General features: G+C 34.5%; 2 protein-coding genes across 6 annotated transcripts in view; one reads left to right on the top strand and one right to left on the bottom strand.

Moving 5' to 3' along the window:
• LOC145674987 (sodium-dependent dopamine transporter-like) overlaps positions 1–10,448 on the bottom strand; it is a 175,406-nt gene extending 164,958 nt beyond the window's left edge. For 3 of the 4 annotated variants that reach the window (XM_081745323.1, XM_081745325.1, XM_081745326.1), the window contains exons 1-2: positions 10,301–10,448; positions 2,953–3,071 (exon numbers count right to left, since the gene is read on the bottom strand). In XM_081745323.1, coding sequence (XP_081601449.1) covers positions 2,953–3,071; position 10,301 — 120 coding nt within the window. In that variant the 5' untranslated portion in view covers positions 10,302–10,448. Of the gene's footprint in view, positions 1–2,952; positions 3,072–9,016; positions 9,693–10,300 lie in introns of those variants that run through there. The other variant, XM_081745324.1, reaches the window with a different exon arrangement.
• Positions 10,449–13,657: 3,209 nt separating this feature from the next.
• The window catches only part of LOC145674986 (sodium- and chloride-dependent glycine transporter 2-like), a 98,920-nt gene continuing 88,021 nt past the window's right edge, over positions 13,658–24,556 (top strand). Inside the window, exons 1-2 of one of the 2 annotated variants that reach the window (XM_081745322.1) lie at positions 13,658–14,073; positions 23,670–23,741. In XM_081745322.1, coding sequence (XP_081601448.1) covers positions 23,721–23,741 — 21 coding nt within the window. In that variant the 5' untranslated portion in view covers positions 13,658–14,073; positions 23,670–23,720. The remainder of the gene's footprint in view (positions 14,074–23,669; positions 23,742–24,556) is intronic. The other variant, XM_081745321.1, reaches the window with a different exon arrangement.

Raw genomic sequence — 24,556 nt, 5'->3', positions numbered from 1 at the left:
TGAGGAAATATAAAGGTAAAAATAGAAAAATCTATTGCAATTGGTTGATGCTAAAAAAACAAAAGGCGCACTTCTGAAGCCCAGTGCAGTTGGGAGTTGGAGTTTGTAAAGTTATTGGAACCACTCTTTGATATCGTCCACGCTGATGCCTTGACGGTTATGAAAATAAAGTAAGCTTGCGACTTTCTCCTAGACCAAAGGGGGAATCATAAGATGTTTCTGGCTGCAGTAGACAAGGCTCTTGTACAAAAGCAGGAGAGACCTCTTCACCGACGAAACAAAGAAGAACGCAGACAAAGAGCAATTGCTTCAACATCTTCATCAGCAGTAGCTTCCAATGTTTGCTTTACAGATGAAGAAGAAAACTTCGAAAATTCTTCCAGTTCGGATGAGGAATTTGAACCAGCTGGATGTCTAAGCCGGAAAGACAGAAACGGGAGGAAAAGGTCACAACACCTGGATTGAAACAAAACATCTAATCGCCAAGCAGTCCGGTTAATGGTCCCGATAGCAACAGCTCTCGGTTGCGACAATAGATCCCTTCCACTTTTACGAAGCACAGTCCGCAGGGAGCAAGAGAAATTCAGAGAAAAGAGAGCGGATTCCCTGAAGATAGAATTTTCTCCGGAATATCCTCTCGTGATCCACTGGGATGGGAAAATTCTACCTGAAATTTTCGGTGGGGGAAAAGTTGACCATCTGACAGTACTTGTTTCTGACAATGGTCACGAGAAGCTTCTTGGTGTGCCAAAATTGTATTCAGGGACAGGGCAAAATCAAGACAAGATCGTTCATGACCTTATCACACATTTTAACTTAATCGACAGAAGTGCAGGCCATGAGTTTCGACACCATCCCTGTGAACACAGGTCATATCAATGGGGTGTGCGTTCTTCTTGAACACAGGATTGGCCGAGAGTTTCTGTGGTTAGCCTGTCGTCACCAGGTGAAGGAATTGATTTTGGAAAAAGTCTTCGCCCTATGCTATGGTTGCTTGAGTTCACCTGATATTCGTATCTTCAAGAGATTAAAGGCGGTTTGGGGCCGGGTTCAGAGAGAGAATTTTCGGCCATTGGAAATCAAGAAAAAAAGTGAAATTTGCATGATCTCAACTGTAGACTTCCTGAAGAAAACTATCGAAAGGGAATTGCAACGCAGAGACGATTATCAAGAACTCATCGAGCTGACAATGCTTGTTCAAGGATCTTCCTCTAACAAGATTCATTGAAGAGCTCCAGGGCCAGTTCGCCACGCTGGGTGGATGGAGAAGTTAATCTACGTAATGAAAATCTTCCTTTTTCAAGATCAACGTGATGTGTTCAAGCTGCCTAAGGAGGAGGAAACCCAATTTTCGTGCTGTTCGGAGCCCTTCTCTACACCAAGGTATGGATACAAGCTCCACTAGCAGCTGAAGCTCTTGGTGGAGATACGAACTTTTAGATCTAGTTGCAGAAATAGCAAGAAATCAATTATGAGATCAGCATCGCCACAAGAAAAGTCCTCGAACGTCATTTATGGTACCTTTACTATGAATTGGTAGGTCTTACCTTGTTCTCAGACAAAGTTATGGAAGAAGAGAAAAAATTTTTCCAAGGAATGACACCTGAGTCCAGAGAGAGGAACGTGAGAGATGATGCAACCTTACTTAAAGAAGGAGTAAGTCTCGGAGATTTTGCAACCAGTCTAACGGCAAAGCTTCTGTTCAGTTCACAGATTGGAGATGAATTTCTTAACCTTCGGCCGGGTGAATGGAAGAAGAACCATAAATATCTGGAAGGCAGAGAGCGAGTGAAACAACTTCGAGTCGTGAATGACACCGCAAAAAGAGGGACCAAGCTTTTCGTGGAGTTTAATAATCTCTTAACAAACGAAGAAGAAGACAAACAGTTTCTCCTGCAAGTTGTTGAGGTAAATCGGAAAGCACTTTCGACACAGACAACTAAAAAGTCCGCCATAGATGCCTTGCAATTGTGAATTGGACACTGTGGAACTGTTAAGCATTCACTGTTTTATCAGGATAAGATGGAGATAAAATATTTGTTTTAGTTTTCTTTGTCATTTATTACTTTGCGCATTTATTTTTATTTTGCACTTTTGAGTTCATTCTATCGACCTTGTCTTTCTGTACTGTAATACACAGTGGAGGACCTTACTTGTGTTTGCTATACTTTCCATGTGTGTATACACCGGTATAAGGTATCTAAATATAGTATGTAAATTGTACAAATGTAATTGTGTGTACAATGTACATGCTTCTCTAATTTATGTCGTTTCTAAATAAAAAATTATAGCGTGTAAAAACTTAACTTTTTTACAATTAAAATTTCTATATACCTATAAAAATACAGTAAAACCTCGATTATCCGATACTTTTCAGGCTATTTCTCAGCTTCTATTCAACCGATATGTTTTACATTTTAAAGAACAAAACTCGATAGCAATAGAAGCTTGCCCTCCAAATTTGGTGCAAATCGGTTGAATAGGCGCTGAGAAATAGCCCGAAAACTATCAAATAGTCGAGGTCCTACCGTGTTTCTAAGGAAAAGGGTGGTTGAGCACCATCTTCCAGTGGGACCAGGAAGCTCAAATTCTACCAAAATAATACTAACATTGGAAATAAAAAAATTAGAGGGTGCCACGGTCTCCTGCACAAATTTCGTTTTTGGCCATATGTTTCTGGACCACCCTAATATATATATATATATATATATATATATATATATATATATATATATATATATATATATATATAAATTATTGTAAGCTCCTAAGACACCAATTAATTTGATTTTAATATGACTGTCATGGAATTTCTTTATTCTTAACCACGAAGTACAAAGAAAGTTCGTTGATGAGCTTCCAGTATCCAGGATGATGTAAATATCTTTTTATATACAACAGTACATATACTTTTAAAATATGTTATCATATAAATTTACTATGAATACTTACTGTAATACGTGTACTGTTGTCCGGTGGTTTTTCCCTATACAAATGGAAAGTTTCAGGGTTAAACATAGGATAAGTACTTTCGAGAATTTCTTTTCCTCTTTGGCGAGCAGAAGGTTTCACTGCAATGTTGAAGATAAAAGTTAGAGAATCATTTCAAAAAAAAAAAAAAAAAAAAAAAAATAGGTATTAGAAATCAATATTGAGATATAAGAAAGCCTTCGCTATGGTAACTATCTTTTTTCTGGTAATATGATACATAAATTAATTTAATAACATCGTTTTATTAGGACGAAACACACCTATTGAATGAATATCAATGAGAAACGGTTCGAACTGAAGAGAGACGTGCCATTTTGTTTGAAAATGTCACAAGGAAATACAAGGTGTTCCACATGAAACCACTACGCCTCACATACCGGTTAATCACCCCTAGTTAAGTTGCTTGTGGGGTGACGACACTGTCTCAAAAGTCGGCTACACTGCATTTTATCGGAAAGTTGAGTACAACCAAGGATGTTATGAAATAGAGGATCTGTCCATACAACAAAATCGTAAAGGTATACGTCACAGTTTCTCCACACCCACTTCGCCCGCTCTACGCCACTAAGATAGCAATGTTTCGAGCCAACAATCATGGCGAAAACGACAGCAGCAAATCAGACGTGTCAGCTCAGACATGCTGGATTATTTTTTGGCTTTATAGGGTTCATAGGATGAACATACGTATGTGTAGATCCTCTCCTTAAGTGCAATAGTGTGTACGTGTATCGGTTGTTGTGAGAAGCTCGTATTGTTGAGTTGATGCAATGTACTATGACAGAAATAAAGCAGTTTGCATTAGAACAGCGAATTGATATTGTGGAATTTTAAAGACAGGCTCCATTACGGAATGCAAAGAAATGCTTCAAGCGAAGTATCCTGGTAGGGAACTCCCCACGACCAGCACAATTCAAGACCTGTACAAGAAATGGAGGACTGTAGATCCGTTCAGAATGTGCAGATATAAGCGACCGATAGTTCCATCATCTCTTATAAACAGGTAACTATTTTACGTTACTATTATCTATTCATTGTTAGTTCGTTGTTGCTGTTAAGGTGTTACTTGAATCTCGTTCGTCAGGCGTACCGGTTTTATATACGACATCCTGTATATTAATATCGCTAAGACTGAATCTTTAAGATGTACACTCTACAGTTATGCTCTGTAGGCTAAGAGAGACATATGATTAATAGAAATAAACCATCACAAAAGAATTGGTAAAGTAATAATTGACGATTGGGAGGAAAGAGGAAATTCCGAGGAAACTCACGGATACTACGATTTTATTCTACATTAATATCGTTGCTTCTTCGATAAATAAATAAATATAGTAATAAACCTATACACACTTCAGTTATTTTCCATTACGTAATAATTTGTTTTCCCATGTTAACCTGACGTTCTAGTGTTCAGAAAACATCTAATTAAATTTGTCGCAGCTCTCACCGATAGTTTAGTGGCTAGTGAGCAATACTCTAGCACACAGGGTTCTGATTCGATTCTCGGTGACAGATCCTTGAAATTTTAACGCACTTCGGTGGTTCGGATTCCATCTTCAATATTAGAGCCATGTCTTATATAGCCTCGATGCTGAAAATAGGCAATGAAAGGACAATGAAACATATCAAAGTAAAAGAACCTATTTAGAATGCGAAAGACAGTTACACACAATCGAGTTGCCAGAGGCTTGACCAACAATAATTCAGTTACTAAGCCTAGCGTTAAAGGCGAAATTATTAAGAAAAATATATATACAGGGTGTTACATAAATTTATTACAGTATTTTGAGAACAGATTCCTCACATTGAAATAAGAAAAACTGTTTATATAGACCTGTGGTGGGAAGTGCATAGTTATAGGGTGCCGAAAACTTGAAAAAATGAACTTTACAGGTACATAGTTCTACTACTATAGGCACTGGCGTCTCTGGCATGTAAAATTTGGGAGGGACGACATCAAAGAAAGTTATTTAAGTGGTACTACCTAGCCCAACCTGATTATTAACTTCGATTCTATTTGTTACTTTTCTGCTTACCTTCACGGACCCCTTAAGGTATATCAAGAATCGAATACAATCGTTTCACAGCCTGAATATTATATTCCAAATAAATATAATTATAGTTATTTATATGATATTCTGTCGTTAGTAAATAAATTAAATTAGAATAAAATACTGAATATTTTGTACTTCAAAATATTGGCGGGAAGCGTCCCCTCGTCCCCCCCCCCCCGCCAGAGACACCCGTGACTATAGGACCTATTGTAGATGGGTCAAGACATCACTGAGGAACTGGTACGTGAACTATCCAAATATCAATTTATTTTAAGAATGCTTTAGTATTTGCAAATAATTTTTAGAGAGGTAGGTGGTGAGTGATCAAGAACTCCCAAACAGCTTTTCTAAAAATGATTGCGCATGTACCCGAGGTTCTGAAAGATAGATATTTGGATAGTTAACATACTAGTTTCTCAGTGAGGTCTTGATCCGACTACAATCGGTTCTATAATAGTGGAACTATTGAAGTTCATTTTTTTTTTTCAAGTTTTCGGCACCGTATAACTACGAAACTATGCACTTCCCACAACAGGTCTATATTGTGACATATTTATGTAATACCCTGTATAGGTATTAAGTGCTGCTTGAATATTAACTTACCTAATTCGAAAAAAATGAAAAAGAGACTAATCGCTTGATGTACCTTTAAAAGATTTTTAAAATCAGTAAATTATAAGATCATAAACTTTAAAGTTGTGGTTTTGGTTGCCAACATGGAAACTCCACCTGAAAAATGTGCAACTTAACAAATTATTATGACGTTGGATCACACTTCGCCCTTAGAACAGCTCTGACGCAACGTAGAATGGTGTCAAGGTTGTTGTGAATGTTAGCAACTGCAATATTGCATCATTTCCACGTGCAATTCATCATTCAATCTTGTGAGAGATGATGCAGGCGGTAACCTGTGCTAGCTTCGTGTTTCCAAAACTGACCTCAAGAGTTCAATGGGGTGAGTCGAAAAGAGTGAATTTTCGAATACTGAATCGTAATAGTAAGGAAACGTTGCGCATTTGCATGCAAATAAAGGGTGAAAATTTGAAAACTTCCTCATAATTCAGTTCCGTAAAGCTCATAAAGTTAGAAAGAAAACTGACCAGAAACACTATTATTAATGCCTTTACGCTTATATTTTAAAGTTAAGTTTTTCGACTTCTAGCATCATGAAATTACTTTATTTTAGCTGCTTTTTAATGGTAGAAATATTTTTAAAATACAATGATGCATTTAGAGTTTGAGCCTTTGATCTTAAATTAGTGAATTTCGGTTATTTTTTTACTGTATTACAAACAGATGCACTCTTGTATTATATATATTTATGAAGCGACCATTCAAAACTTAAGTATTCGTAGTACAAATAGAGTATTTAAAACCATTTCAAGAAGAAAGTTCATTCAAGATAATAAAACCATTTCAAGAAGAAACTTCATTCAAGATAATAAAACCATTTCAAGAAGAAACTTCATTCAAGATAATAAAACCATTTCAAGAAGAAACTTCATTCAAGATAATAAAACCATTTCAAGAAGAAACTTCATTCAAGATAATAAAACTATTTCAAGAAGAAAGTTCATGCAAGATAATATAAATTATTTTAACTATCTTTTAAGTGGGGAAACTTGGGAAAGCAGGTATACTGAAAATACAGTAGACACAGAATGGGAAAACTTTCTAAATATAGACAGCTACTACTATAACGTAACATTCCCAAAAATCACGCAAAAAATCTGAACATGTAAGCAAAAAGCATTGAGCGGTATTAGCAAAACAAGATAAATTAAATGCAGAACTTAAAAAAGATATTATTCAAATTACGAACGCATATACAAAAAGGTGATAAAAAATGGCCAAAAAACGTAATTGAACAAAAGAATACAGTGCTAGAATATAAAATAGAAACAATGAGAAATAATTAAAAGTGAAACAAATAATAAAGCACTGCACAGTGAGAATATAAACATTGAATTGTTTACAGGTAACACAAAAATAACTGACTCGCAATCAGTTACAAATGCTACGAATAACTACTTTACAAACATAGGTAGTAAAAATGATGTAAGTGTACAATCGAGAATGAGTAATATACACAAAAAAAACTGCAAAATACAATGTTCCTTCAACCAATGGAACCTAGTGAAGTCGCAAAACTAATTTCTAAGCAAAATAGTAAGTAATCCGTAAGTTTTGACGACATTCCAATGATTATACTGAAAAAATAAGTTCGGCTTATATCGAAGTTCCACTAGCAGACCTTATCTTTCTTTTACTTAAGAGCAATTTCCTGAAAAGTTAAAATTACCTAAAGTTAAACCAATCCACAAAAAGATGGCAAGCATAGGTGAATAATTATAGGCCTATAGCCTTTCTGGCCTATAGACCTATAATCTTAACCTTTCTCAAAAATTATTGAATCAGCAATCTAACACCGTTTGTTAACGTACCTTGAAAAATATAACAAATATTGCGCAAAACAAGTTCCAACGTAATAAATCAACTGACACGGTAATATACAACAACCTTGATTACATTCGTGAAGGTTTAGACAATAGGAAAAAATGTATGCGAATATTCCTAGACTTAATGAAAGCGTTTGATTTTGTTTCGCATCAAATAATGTTTGAAAAATTAAATATTATTGGCATTAGGAGTATTGTGAATAAAGTTTCAAAGATATTTAGAAGATAGAAGTCAAGCAGTGGTAATTGACTATATCAATCAACAGGATGCAGTCGCCAGTTATACATCAGTTGTAAAACCAATAAGATGCGGAGTGCCGCAAGGGTCTATTCTAGGGCCAGTTCTCTTTATTATTTTTATAAACGATCATCCAGTGTATATTAAAACTGCAAAACCAACAATGTTCGATGATGACACAAGTTTAGCTATTACTGAGTACATTGATAGGAAATGCAAGCCAGTATCAGACAAACTATAGAGGAGTTAAACTTATGGGTTGAAGACAACAAATTAAAATTAAACATTTATAAAACGACAGACTGAAATGTGTAAATCCATTTAAATCTCGTTCTCATTTTCTTTTTTGCTCGTAAATAATGTTCTTTGTGGAATCTATTATATATCGAAAGACTTCTCGGATCGCATTAGCGTATTAAGAGACAAGCGTGCCTACTCAAATGTACTTACTTAAATTAGACAGCTACAGAGTCTCAAGACTTACGCGAAAGTTTGCAGAGATTGGAAACAAGTCTCTCCTTCCAAGACGGCTGCTGAAGTGCCAAATGCTTCGATAATGGTTAGGCATTTAAGGTTCAAGTGATAGGATCACTGTTCGATTCCAAGACACGCAAGTTTGTGGTAACCTTCATGCCTGCGGGCTTTTTGAGGACCTCCCATTTCCTACCACATTATCATACACCTAATTATTTAATAATTCATTTCATTAATCATCTGTCTTCTTTAGCCTCAAGGGCATTACCATAGAACTTATAACTATACGTTTAATTTAATTTCACTTTTGACAGAATTACTTCGTTTATATATCACTCAGGTGCAGCCCGGTCCTCTCTTGAGTTACAGAGCTTTTCTAAGTTGTCTAAATATAATACTGATAAGTGAGACAAGCTTACTTATTTTCAGTTTCTCATCCTCGTAATTCGCAGTCAAGCAATATTTTAAATTCTGAAATATGACTAAGTTTTATAACTTATAAATATTGAAAATAAATATCAAAATTGTGGACTTTTTAAAATTCGATTACACGAGTAATATTGCAAGCTTTCCATTGTATTTGTTCAGCTTGAAATAACAGTATACCTCAAATATTTGTCATGGTAAAATTACTTCTGCAATTTGACAGCAAATGGCTAGTCTGTATGGGATTGAGGAATAAAGGGTGCAGTTATACTATACGGATCCATAGATTTATAAAATTTACGGAAGAAATTTCTAATACTATTTTAATAGAGTAATGTATAAGTACCGGTAATAGAAATATGGTGTGCACTTACCTCTGAGATGCGTATTTACGTCGAAATATAGAAATTAAAATCGAACCTGAAATGCACGTAATCTTCCATAAGCTGCCATAAAATTTTGGTAGGTCTATAATTTCCCTATTTTATGTCGAGAACAGAACACAACCAACTCCTGCGAGGCTTCTAACCCGTTCCTACTACTACCACTACCCGTTCCTACTCCTACTCCTCTTACTACTACTACACCTACTACTACTACTACTTACTCCTACTTCTACTCCTTCTCTTCCTCCTACTCTTACTACTACTACTACTACTACTTACTCCTACTTCTACTACTACTTACTCCAACTCCTCCTCCTCCTCCTCTTGCAGCTACTACTATTACTACTACTACCTACTCCTACTATTACTTCTACTCCTCCTCCTACAACTACTACTCTTGCTACTACTACTACTACTACTATTTCTACTCTTACTACACTCCTCCTACTACTTACTCCTACTCCTTCTACTACTACTACTCTCACTACTACTAGTACTACTACTTACTTCTCCACCTCCTACTACTACTCTTACTACTACTACTACTACTACTACTTACTCTTACTACTACTACTGCTTACTCCTCCTCCTCCTACTACTACTACTACTACTACTACACCTCCTCCACCTACTACTACTACTACTACTTACTCCTACTCCTACTCCTACTACTTATACTATGGATCCGTATAGTAAAACTATTCATTGCTTGGTATATTGCAGAAGATCTGTTAGTGAACCTGCACCGGAGAATGCAAGAGACTTCTGTGTGGATCCGTATAGTAAAACTGTACGAAATAAAGTAGAAAAACAGAAAACAAAATTCTTCGTGATTAGTGATAGAGCAATCACGCAGCAAACAGGAGATCGAAGTTCGAGTACTCATCAGTCCAGATAAGATTCATTTGGTACTTCATTATGTTGAAAACATCGCTCAGTTCGATTTTGTATCTCAATTACTATTATCTAGATCTAAATGACACCGAATACAAATAAGATATTGTACAGTTAGTACTTAACACTGATACGATAAGATAAACTTGCAACATTTCTTGTATAATTTAGCACGGTGGTTTCGTTATGACATTAATACTAGAAGATTAGCATAATATATATATATTGTTAGGGAATTGTTGGTTTTACCACGCAAATATGAAATTGGGATTTACAGGGGAAGAAAACGGTAAACTGGAAACAAAAAATAACTTAAACACCTATTGAAAGTAAAAACCTATTATGAACATCAGTCAATCAATTATATGTTTTAGTTACTTTTTGCGAAGTTGGCAGCTGTGATTTACTTCTTCAAGATATTTTAACACTCATAAATTCAGTTCATTTAATCTAATATAATCTCATAAATTGTTTTTATTTAAACGAATGATCTGAACTTCTTTCTTCTTTTACAACTTCAACTAAGGTTTTACATTTTCAGATACAGACACTAGCTCACAGTCACCTATATTGCTGAGATATTTTATAAATAAAATTGTTTTATAATATAGTAATTTTAATGTAAAAGTAGATAAACATTATGGTTGATGATGGAAGATGGTATATGAATCTCGGTCCAAAATTGTTGAATTGCATTCTTTTCATGACAACTCTTATTCCCAACATCAGTTGAATTTGTTTGATGCAGATACAAATTAAAGTAAGTTTCATCATTTGTACTTTATATCAGTGATTCCCAACCTTTTTTGACTGGCGACACACTTTACTGAACATCAAAGACATTGCGACGCACTTGCTTATTATTATTATTATTATTATTATTATTATTATTATTATTATTATTATTATTATTATTATTATTATTATTATTATTATTATTATTATTATCTCTTATAGTAATGAAACCAACAACTTTTATAATGACTATATGTAGCACAGCCATTATTGCTACCGCTGAAGGTGTTGACTGGGATAGTCTGTTTCGATTTTAACTAATTTCATTAAATTCTTCATGATCTTTAAATTGTAAAATTTCGCGACACACCTTACAGAATACACCAGTGTGTCGTGACACATCGGTTCCGAACCATTGCTTTATACACATGATTGACGCTACCTTAGGGAAAAAAGCGCTGTCCCAATTTAGGTCAATATAGATTTGTAAAATTTACAGAAGAAATGAATTATTTTATTTAAGAAGACTGATCTATAAGTACTCAAAATATACCAGGATCTTACAAGATGATCATACATAACCATAGAAGTGTCGCAAAGCTGTGCCATACATGCCACATGTGTTTTTATGTCATATGAAGTGTTTTTCCATTATCTTCGTTCTCGCGATGTTCACCTTCGCGGACGCACCTATTTCCTACGGATGCACCCCCTGAGCAGAAACCCTGCTGCGCTCCTGCCCTGATTCGGTTAGATAGCATTGGTGCTTATTAGTGATTACCTAGTACAAGTTGGTTTGTATTTTTCTCACTGTCGTTTTTATAATGTGATCACACGTTATATTTACACCGATAATGCGTAAGCCCTTCTAAAGTGAATCTGCACCAAGTAATGTAACTCCTCCCTTATGAAAAACACTCTATGGTGGTAAGAATGGAATTTCTTATAGAAGAAGAAAATACCGGTATATCAGGAATGTAAATACATATATTTACTTAAGTGAGACTGCTAAAAAAAATTATTTTCGTAGTTATTTGTAGTAGTCATTATCTCTTCAATATTGATTATTTTATATTATTAGGTAGCTATGGTTTCATTGAGTTTGATTACTGGTATTTACTTCACTATTGTAAGAAACTTCAATAAAACAGTCAAAATACTCCATATTAAGTTATTGATTTTAAGTTTAGAACTTATTTTCTAATAGTATTCAAATGTGTAGTTAGATTAAGCTGATCTCTTGTTTATATACAGTGGCGGCTCCAGAGTTCTATAAGAGGGAAATCACGTTGGCAGTGACAATGAAACAGGCGTTCCTTTCCCTTCCCTCAATTATCATACCTTTAGAGCCTGTAGTGATTTTTCACTTTGAAGGCAATCTTTAAATTCTCAAGTGACGTGATACTACTACTACTACTACTACTACTACTAATAATAATAATAATAATAACGCCCTCGTGTTTCAGGATAGTTTTATGAAGAAGTCGTAAGTAATGTAAAGGTTATTACGACAAAAAAAAATGTTCTTTAAGAAAAATAGTAACTTTGTTTCATTGTGCGCCCATATTGTAACCTACATCTATATGAGAGTATGCGAAAGAAATAATACAGCAATAAGATAAGCATTATTCTGCGTGCAGTCCCAGTTTAGGCTACCTTAAAGAATTCATGAAATGAAAAATTTCGGTTTAACGTGAAAGGCTTATGCTTTGTAGGCTAAGAGAAACGGATGATTCAGGCAAATGAATGATGGACTAATTAATGGAAGGAGAATGTGGGAGAGAACAGGAGAACCCTGAGAAAGCCCACGGACATATGTTGTCTAGCATAAACTTAATTGGTCAGGGCTGAAACCAGGAACCCCATGCACTAGAGGTAAGCATTCTACCATTGAGTCACCATGCTCCATTACATGAATTCATTATGTATGTTCTTTCATCAGGAAGTGAACTTCTACCTTATGAATTACTTTTTATGAGAGACATTTCTATGTGCAGATTAACTTTAGGAGAGCTTAACCGTTATGGGTATAAATACAGCATGTGGACATACCACATATAAACGACAATGCAAAAAAACTAACCTGTGAAAGATGGCCATTAAAAGCAAGAAATGTATCTAACTCTCGTAAGGGCAGGTGAAGCAGGAGTGCGGCAGTAGGAAACTGACACGTCAGCGATGGTGGGTAGGGGCATAAACAAAGGTAGTGGAAACTCACTTTGTTCGTACGTGCTACCTGTGAAACATCTTTTGGATAATTATATCGTTACGAATCACGTCTTAAGATACTGTATTTATATAGAAATTCAGTTTAGCATGGTTTCCTTATGAACTATTGTGTGGATATCATATTTTGATTATGTATGCATTTTATCCACACTGTACATGTATTTTATCCACATATTTATACCCATAACGGTTAAGCCCTTCTAAAGTTAACATGCACCAGGAATGTCTCTCATAAAAAGTAATTCATAAGGTAGTAGAAGTGCACTTCCTGATGACAGAACATACATAATAAATTCATGTATACATATGTGGATCCCTATATATTTTGATCACTTACACATTCCTCTTTTGAAGTAACATTAGGTATTTCTTCTGTTAATTTTTAAAATCTATGGTCCTTTAAACTGAAACAGCACCTTATTCTGAAAGTAAGTAATGATTTTAACATTTTAAAAATTGTATATCATTTTCTTTGTGCTAAGTTCATCAATCTGTACGAAAAATAAGCGTTTATTTCTGATACTGCTCTTTGGAATCATAAAATGAATTGATAAGACTAGTTTCAAGTTAGCTTCTTACAGATATGGTTCAAAATGATATTAATATTGAGAACTAATCGAATAACATAAACTGTCTGGGTATTTAGCCAACTTCTACATTAATTGCTTGTTTTAAAGATCTTCATTGACTAAACACCGCTAGGAGGATAAGAGATGGCGCTGTAAACACTAAGTACTGGGAGCTTTGTTCTATTTTTTTATTCAATTTTTACCATTTACAATTCATTACTTTGGACAATTTTATTATTTGTTACAATTTTCATATACTATATTTCATTTTCAATATGTTCAAGCTCCGCTTATCCTTCTGTATTATTACATTAATACTGTGATAAACAATTTAAAACAGGCAAATTCGGCCATCTTGGCTCGTGCCATTTTAATACAATTACTTATATCAAACAATTTATGATTAAAACAAACATAGTGACGTAGTCCACAAGACCCTAAGGCTGGGACTTCCTTTATAAATCTCCCGTAAGGGAGGTAACTGGAAGAAAGAAAAAGAACACCGCTAGTAGAGAAAAAATAATAACGAAATTCCGTTACATATTTAGGTGTTTTAAAGTTTCATGTTTAAAATAATGAGCTGTTAAAGAATATTTATAAATCAAACTAGCGTGATGGGTGAGTCTTTGTCTGAAAGTAAAAATGCAAACTTAACTTTATTTCATGATATTGGGTTATTTTATTATTAACTTTCATTACAAGACATTGGGTCGTTTTATTAGTTTTAAATTACTAACACCTTTTACCAATGATTAAGGTTCCCATATCACTAGACTAAAAAAAAAACTGGGACACCCTATGAAAATTTACATTATATTATGTACTTTTAAACATTTATGCACTTGATCCTTGTTAATTAGTTACATAATAGGTCATCACTCATCAAAAACGAGTGACAGAGTAGATTATTCTCATTAATTGAGCATCGATGACTAATGAAAACGACATTTTAAAAAATAATGTAACGCACTTATATTTTGGAAGGGAAAACGGACAATTGGAGCTCCACACAGTTCTTTAAGAGATAATTGATGTAAATCGAACTGTTCCGATTAAGCTGGGGTGACTGAGAGCCCTAACTATGTATTGTACTATATTATTTATTGTACTGTATTATTTTCGTCCTTTTTCATACCAATTGTTTACAATGTGAACGTATGTGTTAAACACGCCACAAGAACATTGAATGTGTACATATTTATACATTTAAATCTTACATAAAATATTAAAAATAATGTCAATTTAAGTTAAGAGGTACAATTTTTCCTTATTCTAATTTACATATAACGATATAAAAACAAAATAACAGTTAATAAACCTTTACATTATAGATATGCAAGAAATATATATACTTTAAATCTTATTATCTACGGACATTTTTTGATATAACTGATTATGGATTTGTGAGATATTCTTCTACAGAACGGAAGCAGTGCTCGAGTAGGTAGTACTTGACTGCTTTATTGAAATCGGATGTTTTGTTTTTTAAAGTGGAAAAAAAAGCTTCGGTAACTCTTTACTTTGGCAAGGAGTGATATCCCGTCACTGTTAGTATTATTCACAGGTTCATTGGTTCCTTTCTATTCCTAGGGATTATTCATAGACTATGTACGACCTTAAAAAGGCAGTAATAAAAGGACTTTAATTTACTACAATATTGCCCTTGTACTTAATGCAATCAGTTCCTGTCACTGCCTTGCCTAAACTAAAGATTTGCCAAAGCTTCTTATAAATAATCACTGCCATACGATATGTAGGCTACTATTCTTATGCACTTTTAAACGTGAAGACTCTATATGAAGATCTGACGCTTGTCTTGTATTATGCAAATGAATATCTGACAAGTGAGTTCAACCGGAAGCTGCTTGTATCTATCTGTATATCTTTTCTTACAAATTTTAAAAGTTCATATATATATAAACATAGAAGAGATAAGATTTCAAGAAGTTTAAATATAAGTTTACAAGAAATTCGAGGTTTATTTCCTGTCATAAACCTTAAAGCTCTCTTTTGTAAAACAAATACGGAATTTAGCAGTGCAGTAGATCCACAGAATATAATACCATATTTCAATTTAGAATGAAAAAGTCCAAAATAAGTTGTGAACAGAACATGCTGACTAGAGCAACCATAAAGCAGTAAAAGCATAATGGGATTTTTTACCTATGGTTGGTGCCATATCTGTGATTTTTTGTCACTTTACATATCCAAATTTGCCACTCTTATAAGCATAATAAAGCATAATTTACAGAAATAAAGTATTAAAGCGTAATGTTTAATGCTTTTTATTCCAGAACCGTGTGTAGAATAAAAATTGTCATATATATTGTGCCAAAGAAAAAATGATCAACAAAGGCTATTATCAATTCCGCAAACAATGGAAATTAACTGCCAATTACTTTTACTCGTAACAATGGAAGGTTCAAATTCCTCCTCTCTCCGTACCTTCCGCTCAAAAGCTTCTTCTTTTTTTTTTTTTTTTTTAATTGCTAACTTCGTGTTAAAAGGGAGGTAAGACTGGCTGTGCTTATTTCAAGATATCAAAATCGAGAGTGAGTAAGAGAATTCCCAATTGACCATTTCAGAGTAGAAGGCGGAAATTTATTTTGTACTCTTCGTTCTGAATTCATTAAATATGATAAGTCTACTGTGCAGGTACATGTTTTTTCTTCGAAATACCCCTTAAGGAAAACTGCACAAAATGTTAGTGGAAAAAGTTATTAGTTTTATATACATTTTTAATGTTTGTGTAATAAAAACGAGTAAAATAAAACAAATATGAAATAGAAATGGGTAAAAATGAAGTATAACTTAGGGAACAGCATATTAAGCATTTTTTTTTAAAAAAAAAAAGCATAATAAATTATAATGTAAGGAAAAATAAAGCATAATATACAGCTGTATAAAGCATAAAGTTGGTTGCCTTAATGCTGACTGACACAATTTCGTAAAATCTTTAACATGTAACAGGTTTGAGCCAGTTTACTAGATAATAATTTTTGAATGTGAATTTGATATCCGAAACGTAATTCAACGTTTAGCTGTTGATTGTTACACAAGGGCCTTCTCTTATCTTGTTTTGTTTACTACGTGAAAGCACATGCACGAAGGGTCTTTTTGTATTTAGTATTAGTTTGTTTCTATCCAGCCAGTCATTGACGGCAGACATAGTGGAGTCCACTGCATTACAGAACTCAACGTAAGTTTCTCCGGTTACTAATATATTTGTATCATCAGCATACAGAACAATTTTAGCAGAGTCTGAACATTGTGGCAAGTCATTTATATATATTAAAAATAGAATAGGACCTAAGATGGAACCTTGAGGAACTCCAAATTTTAACTCTTTGATATCTGAATAACATTTGCTTACTCCCTGTGTATCTCGAGTTAGACAGTTAATTTCAACAGTTTGCCTTCTGTTGGAAATATACAATTTAAACCACTCATAAGCATGTCCCCTAATACCAGTCTTGTAATTTTTCGTGGAAAATTTGATGTTCAATTGTATCAATAGCTTTGCTAAGATCAAGAAATATGACGGTTACATACTTCTTAGCGTTTAATGAATTTAAAGCGGAATAGAGAAAGGAGTAAAGAGCAGTTTCAGTAGACTTATTTGATGTAAAGCCATTTTGAGCAGGAGACATTAAGTTAAATTTATTTAGAAAGCTCCGTCTCCTTTAGCCTAACCGGCATAACCGTGGGACGTAAAACTTAAAGATCTCATCTCTCTAATTAGAAAGCTAACTAGTCTTATATATATATTTTTCAAAAAGTTTGGAGAAGCTAGGCAGACATGATATTGGTCTGTAGTTCGATATAAGATCTTTCTTGCCACTTTTATATAGGGATTTAACAACTGGTAACTTCAATGCTTCAGGAAAAATGCCACCACTAAATGAGTTATTTATATGAAGCATAAGATATCAGCAATCTCATAAGAACATTGCTTTAGAATTTTATCAGGAACTTTATCATATTCTGGAGAACTCTTTTCATTTTCAGTGTAGTATTTAAGATTTCTTGACTAGTTACTGGGTGTAAGAACAATGATTTTTCGGAAGTATTACCATTGTGTCTACTAAGGTATTGTTTGCTAGATAGTTTATTGTTCACTTATTAGTGATAAGCTTTTCCACTTCATTCGTGACGTAATCGTTAAAAGCATTTGCAATTTCAGTCGATTTTCTAATAATTTTATTTTGACAAGAAACACTAGTTATCTTAGGGGAAGGTTTTTGTTCTCCAGATTCTTTCCGAATAATTTGTCATGTAGCTTTCATTTTATTGAAAGCTTTCCCAATGTAAGTATCATTTTCTAAATTTTTGCCTACTTTATGAGTTTATGTAAAACTCGTCAGTACGTTTTATAGTATCTTTTAAACACGAGAGCACGGCAGCGTTGGGATAGTTGATGTAAATAGCGCATTTCTTCTTAGAGAAAAGCTCAGACTGTTTTATTATTATTATTATTATTATTATTATTATTATTATTATTATTATTATTATTATTATTATTATTATTATTATTATTATTATTTGTTACAATTTTCCCGAAATAGCTACAAGTCTCTTGATTTGTCGCATATTTTTTGGCTTAAGTTTAGAGATGCCCCTCCTGTTTCAAACCTACAACAAAGCAGTTAAAACATTAAAAATTGTTAGGTTACTTTATGTTAGGTTAGGTTACCCGGTAAGACTAGTTAGACTAGAACAGTGACTGGAACCGGTTCTCATAGAAGATTCAATTATCAATTAAATTCAGTAATCCGTAGTTCTCATAAAAATTTAATAGTTTATCTTCATTATTCTTATATAATTCTGAAAAACTCAATGCGGAAGTATCACATTCAACGCAACGATTCACATTCCCATACGATTAACATGCTGCTGAATCATCGAAACCTTCCGCGCCTTGCAAATAGTACCATCTTCTACATATCTTTTCCCCTATTAAACATAACTTTACTGCCAAATTTACACACCTAAACATCATATAAGACCTCCAAATCATCATTTCTGACCTCACTTCTTCTGTAAATTTTCGTAATTTTTAAAAAAGACGGAAGAGCAACTCTAAACTTAACCTTTTTTTCAGTTATCTGAAATATTTTGTAATATTCAGTTTCAAATCCAAGTAGAGTTTAGCTGGCCTTCCGCCGTTGTAACACAGAATTCCTCTTATGCACGAGTACACGTGTCAATGTTGAAAATGAATCACCAAGTGTCAGTTTTGTGACATACAAGATATATTGCGTATTGGCGCGGTTTATTTATTTATTTATTTATTTATTTTAAAGAAATGTAGTTTTAAATATATGTTTTAAAAACAGAATATCTTTCATTACCACCAACTAACTTTACAATATATTAATAGGTTGGTGTCAGTAAAATGTCCGCTTTACCGTCTGCTGGAAAACTCACCTCAACAATTTAACACAGGGTTGGATTAAGGTCACGTATCTAATGTCAAAAACTAAGTATAGTCCAGTAAACTCAATACAATATAGCAGTTAGGCTGGAATATTCAGACAGACAGGAGAGAGTGCGTTGTTAAACAAGGCCGTAAGAAAGTGCACCATGAGGAGCATGCAATTGTGAGTGTTTTTTCTTTACGAATTGAAACTTAGACATTCTGCACAGCAAACTTCAAAAATGTCAATAGTACATTTCGAAAAGGAATGACGAATGCAAGTACCATTAGGTGTTGGTTTGTCAGATTTCGTTCCTGTGACAGCATTGTAAAATAAGCCACATGAACACTGACCATCATCATGTTCCGATGTGAGTTCCTCAGGTACGCCGTGGAAGCAGACCCTGAGAAAAGTATTCGTGCCACTACATATGACTTAGGATACACCATACCACTGTCGTTCGGCGGCCCCACGCAGTCAATAAGGGGAAAAGTTGGACTCATAAGTGGCACATAAGTTGATAACGGACAACAAAAATCGCCGTCTGGGGATGTGCACTTCTCTGAGTGTAAGAATAACAGGGATAGTCTCCTGCATCGTATTGTCTCTGGAAATAGAAATAGATCTACTATAACAATCGTAAACGATCAGGACAGTGGTTAGATTGTGATCTACTTTCAGGACGGTTTCCTAAACAATCTCTCCATCCACACGATATGATTTTACTGGTATGGTAATCTATAGTGTGCGATTGATCCATCATTTCTTTCTCAGGCACGGCGAAACTACCAATGTAGATCATTACAGTGGATAACTCCATGAAATGCACCGCAAACTTGTCCACAAGCATCCAACAATGATTAACAGACATGATGTATCGTGTTACACGACAATGCTGTCTCGCAAAGGATGGTGCAATCCCCACTCCTCCTATTCCTCAGATATCTCACCTACTGACAACAATCTCTTGTTGAATTTCGATCCGTTTTTCGAAAGGAAATTCTCCGTGACGAAAAAGACTTTCGAAAGAAAGACTTATTTTGCCACGGAATCCATTCGTTTGCTGGGTGATGCCAAAAGTGTCTGATTGAAGATTATTTCATTATCCAGATATTGTATTGTAGTTTACATTTTTCATCTCTAGATATGAATCATCTGGGCGAACATCTTATTCGCACCAACCTACTGTAAACGTACTTCATTTGATGTTGAATAAACGAATAAAATTTGAGGGAACAGAAAATCGTTTGTAAAGTCAAGTCCCAATTTGCTCTACCTCTGCATCTTGCTCACACCCCTGTTGTTACTCTGTTTAATCTAACTACTCTCTGAATTACCCTCCAAACACAGCAAGGACATTCGGGAGACATGTCAAAAGTTTTTTCCCTTTCTTTTGTAAGCGTGTCAAAAATATTCTTTGAATTGAGATTCCACACAATTCGGATTTTTTTTTTTTTTTTTTTTTTTAATAAGTCTTCTCGGACTATCAGCCAGATGAATGTATTGACATCTGACGTTTCGAATGCAGACATTGCTTTCATCTTCAGGTTTGTAATGAAGAGACCGGAGACGTGAGCATATGTATATAGTGATTATTTAGGGACAAATCTATGGATGGGTTTGTGATTGGCTTAGGGAAATGCTAACTTCTGATTTGCTGAGGGATGCTGGCTCCTGATTGGCTGTTATGGATGCGACAAGTAGTTTTGTTGAATGTTTGCTTTTGTTTCTGAAAATCGCCGACCAGGTAGGGCTGAGATGAAACCCATTGTCTCTATTGAGACTGCTCCTTTACCGTGAGATAATTATGGCTTTCTTTATTGTTCTGTTCCAGAAATTGCTGGAAAATGGCTACTATGGTAGTATTTGTAAAATCAATTCTGTGTCCAACCTCTAGGCTATGCTCTGCCAGCCCTGACTTTTCGGGTTGCTAAAGTCTTATGTAGCTGTCGTGTTTTTTGCATCGTTCTTCTATTGTACTTCCAGCCTGTCCTATGTATGCTCTGCCACATTCACATGGTATATAGTATACACCAGGAGTGCGCAGGTGAAGATCTAAGCCAGCATTTCTGTCAGCCAATCACAAGCCCCCATTCATAGCTCTGCCCCTAAATAGTCACCATATACACATGCTCACTCTCCGGTTTCTTTATTACAATTCCTGAAGATGAATGCAATGTTTGCATTCGAAACGTCAGGTGTCAATATCTTCACCCGGCTGACAGCCCTAGAAGACTTATTAAAATCATGTCACCAGGAAAAATTCAAGTCTTACCTCGGAAAATGTTATTTTTCTGGTAATTCAGTGGTAATTGAACAGTCGGCAAATAAGAGATATGGTTTCAATTTTCTGCCACTTAAACAATAAGTTGTTTAGTTCTTTCATATATTTCTACCTTATAATGACCAACTAGATTACAAGCGTTAGCTCTTATGAAATAACTATGTATTTTCAGGTAGAAATGATTGTCGAACTTTACGATATGGCGTATTTTGGTCATTTTTATCCTTAAACAAAAACATGTCAGTAAATACATCATTCTAACATTATTAAATTATATTTTAATATCGAAATTTGATTCCGCTGCATTATAAGAAAGTTCTTTTAAGTTTAAATATTGTAATGATCACCTAGGATCAGGACAATATACACTGGAAGAATAAACAAATTATAAAAACTTTGCTTCTAATATTAAACAAAATAAACTTGTGTTTTTTCTACAAGTCAACAAAAAGCCGTTGGAAAAGTTTCCGTGGCTACATTAAAACACAGAACACAAGCTAAAAATTAACTTCCTAAGTAAAATTTAGTTACAGAAAGTAGCTCGTGACCTGAAAAACCAAGAACAGCAAGTAGTATTTAAACTTCGGATTTTGAGGTCACGAGGGTCATTTTTGGAGGGTAGGCCAAAGGTGCTGCACGTTTGCCGAGGAGTTTTTGATTAAGGGGCTGTCTCGATTTCGGAAGACAGAGGCCCTGAGTACAATTTAGTTTTATTTAGCTTCATAAGCCACGCAAAGAGGTTTGCTGTGGGCTACCACTGATGCTGTCCTTAAAGGTTCAAAGTTTGATTCCGACTCCGTAGTCACACCAAGGTGTTTGTTGTGGCCTTGCATTTTGATTGCTGCTCTGGGCTTGGAAGAGAAAGACGTGATGCATCCAGTGAACTACAGTGCCTATAATTAATGCGTAATTAAAATTATTATTGTGTGATATGAATATAAAACCAGAAGCTAACCTCCAAGACGAGGCCGAAACATGTAAGTAACCAGTAATGGAATTTAGTGCATAAAACGATGGATTCACTCTTAAAACAGTTTTAAGCGATATAGCCCAAGGCTTGTCATATGCCTGGCGTATTTACTTTGCTAATATGATATCTTTGTAAGTTAAACAAAATCTATATTATTTAATAAAACTCTATTGAACTAACTTTTATGACACACAGAGTTTGGTCTTAATTTACATTTAACATAAAGAGTTTGACCCTGGTTTGGCATGCTCCCTAAATATTGAAGATAAGCAGTAGTGACCAACAGATTCCCTTTTGTTGTATGTATAGCTAGTGTAAATAAACAGTCATCGTCTTTTGTTCAATTAATACTTAAAAAATGCCTTTCCATGTTCTAACTTTCTCTATGTAAGTTGTGCTTTACAGCAGGATTCTGAAACGTAAATATTTAGACAGAGCGTTTACTAGTGCCTCTGTAATACCTTAACCCAATTACGATAGGTTCCATAGTTCTCGAACTGTGGAGCTTTAAGTTATATTTTCCATCGTTTTCGGCAGCTTATAACTTTGGATTTCGGCCCTATATTTAGTAGACATTTTTTTGCTTGTCTCAAGGTTTCCTAGCAGATGGGTATCTCCCTTATCTCTTTCAGCATAGGATATATATATACAATTTAAATATGCTGTTTGATTGCATGTGGGGCTTATTCATAGGTGCTAAATAGCACTACTTTCGGTTTACTGTAAGTCGGCTCGCAGTGTTTTGACTTAGGGCTTTTACTCTGCGGTATGAGGTAATTATAAATTGTACCACTCTCAGTCTACTGCATATAGCTATTTGAGATCTAAACATGATAATATGGATTTTACAAGCCGAAAACATGAGATTTTTGCTGTAAGAAAGGTATTTTGCAGATGTTGTGCCTGTCTTCTTTTTCTCGTGTAATATTCGTGCCAGTTATTGTCCTCCTATCTGGAATTTGATACCACTAATCGCCTTCGTCGTTTTCGAGTAAATCATTCAAAAAAAAAAAATTACTACCAAAAGTAAACTACTGGATTTCTTCCAGGAGAATGACATAATATATGGTTGATAAGGGAATATTGATCTATGGGAAATAAACAAAATCTTTAGAGTCCGCAGAGGATCTTATGGAAACCTTAAGTTTAATATTGGGCCTGGATAGGTTGAACGAAATAATATCTAGGCGATTACACACACATTAGGACAGATTCAACGAACAGGCACCCAAAAATCCATCTTCTGGCATGTAGAGGCCACGCAAGATGTAAATCCGAACAAACCTAGAATTCGGTTTTTTCGCTATCGCCATAATATTTTTCTCTCCTATCGTCACTCGAAAATAAAAATGAGATGATTACCACACTTAGAAGTTGGAAATATTTCTCTGAAACTATTTAGAAGTTTACAAATGTGAATTTCTAAATTAGACATCGAGAATCTAAGACAACATTATATTTGGCAAGTTGATTTGATATAATTCTCTCAACCAAATTAATTGTATATATTATGTTTTGAACTTCGTTGTGTTTCTATTTTCAGAACAAATAATGATAATATTGCAGATGAGCAGAATCAAATGAAGCAGGAGAAATGGGAGAAGAAGAGCGAGTGGTGAGATTCTATTTCGTTACACTAATGAAAAAAGTTTAAAATAAGACATTAAGATCAAACTTCTCCAATCTCTTTCCCTTCCCGTTTTATCACAGCATATTATTATTTTTTTTTCTTGTGATTAAATAGCGGTATTGTGAGATATTCACTATCAAATAATCGTAAGAAAATTTTAAAATCTGCTTACTTTCTATAAAATTTTCGTAGTCACATTGAGAATTATTTTAAAATACAGTCAAACCTGTCTTCAACGGACCCTTTATTAAACGGAAACCTGTCTTAAACGGAAATATTTCACGGTCCCATGAATTTTGAAGAATGAAACGTGTAAAACTCTCTTCATTAAGCGGAAACTGTGTTACGCGGACAACGGAAAGAAAAATAAGCATTTACGGAAAATTCTGAGTTCCGGACTACAGCGTTTAGAAGATGTTTTGACATTCTGTGAGACATATACATTACACTGTCTGCGATAAAATGTTCGTTCTTCTGTTAAATATTTCTGGACAGTGTTGACCTTCCCCAACCACTACTCATATTCAGCCCCACAAATTGTCCTTAATCCCCGTAACTTAATCAAGAATCATACGGAATGTCGGAAAGAAGAAAACGAGATAGAGGAAGAAGAGGAATACGATGCCAAGTTCCAAGAAGAGTGTAGAATAAATACATATCAAGATTTTCTCAGAAGTTTAAACGAACTGCCTTACGAAAAAATGATTCTGATTCACTTAGTATAATTTCTCAGGCTAAAGTTTATGCGGAAAGTCAAGCAGCCAAGCAGCAATGCACATAGAAAACCCTGCTTGGCTATT

Source organism: Thermobia domestica, chromosome 18 (assembly GCF_964235325.1).
Source record: "Thermobia domestica chromosome 18, izTheDome1.hap1.1, whole genome shotgun sequence".
Lineage (NCBI taxonomy): Eukaryota > Metazoa > Arthropoda > Insecta > Zygentoma > Lepismatidae > Thermobia > Thermobia domestica.
Note: the sequence above shows the minus strand (reverse complement) of the source record. Positions and strands in the feature narration are given on the sequence as shown.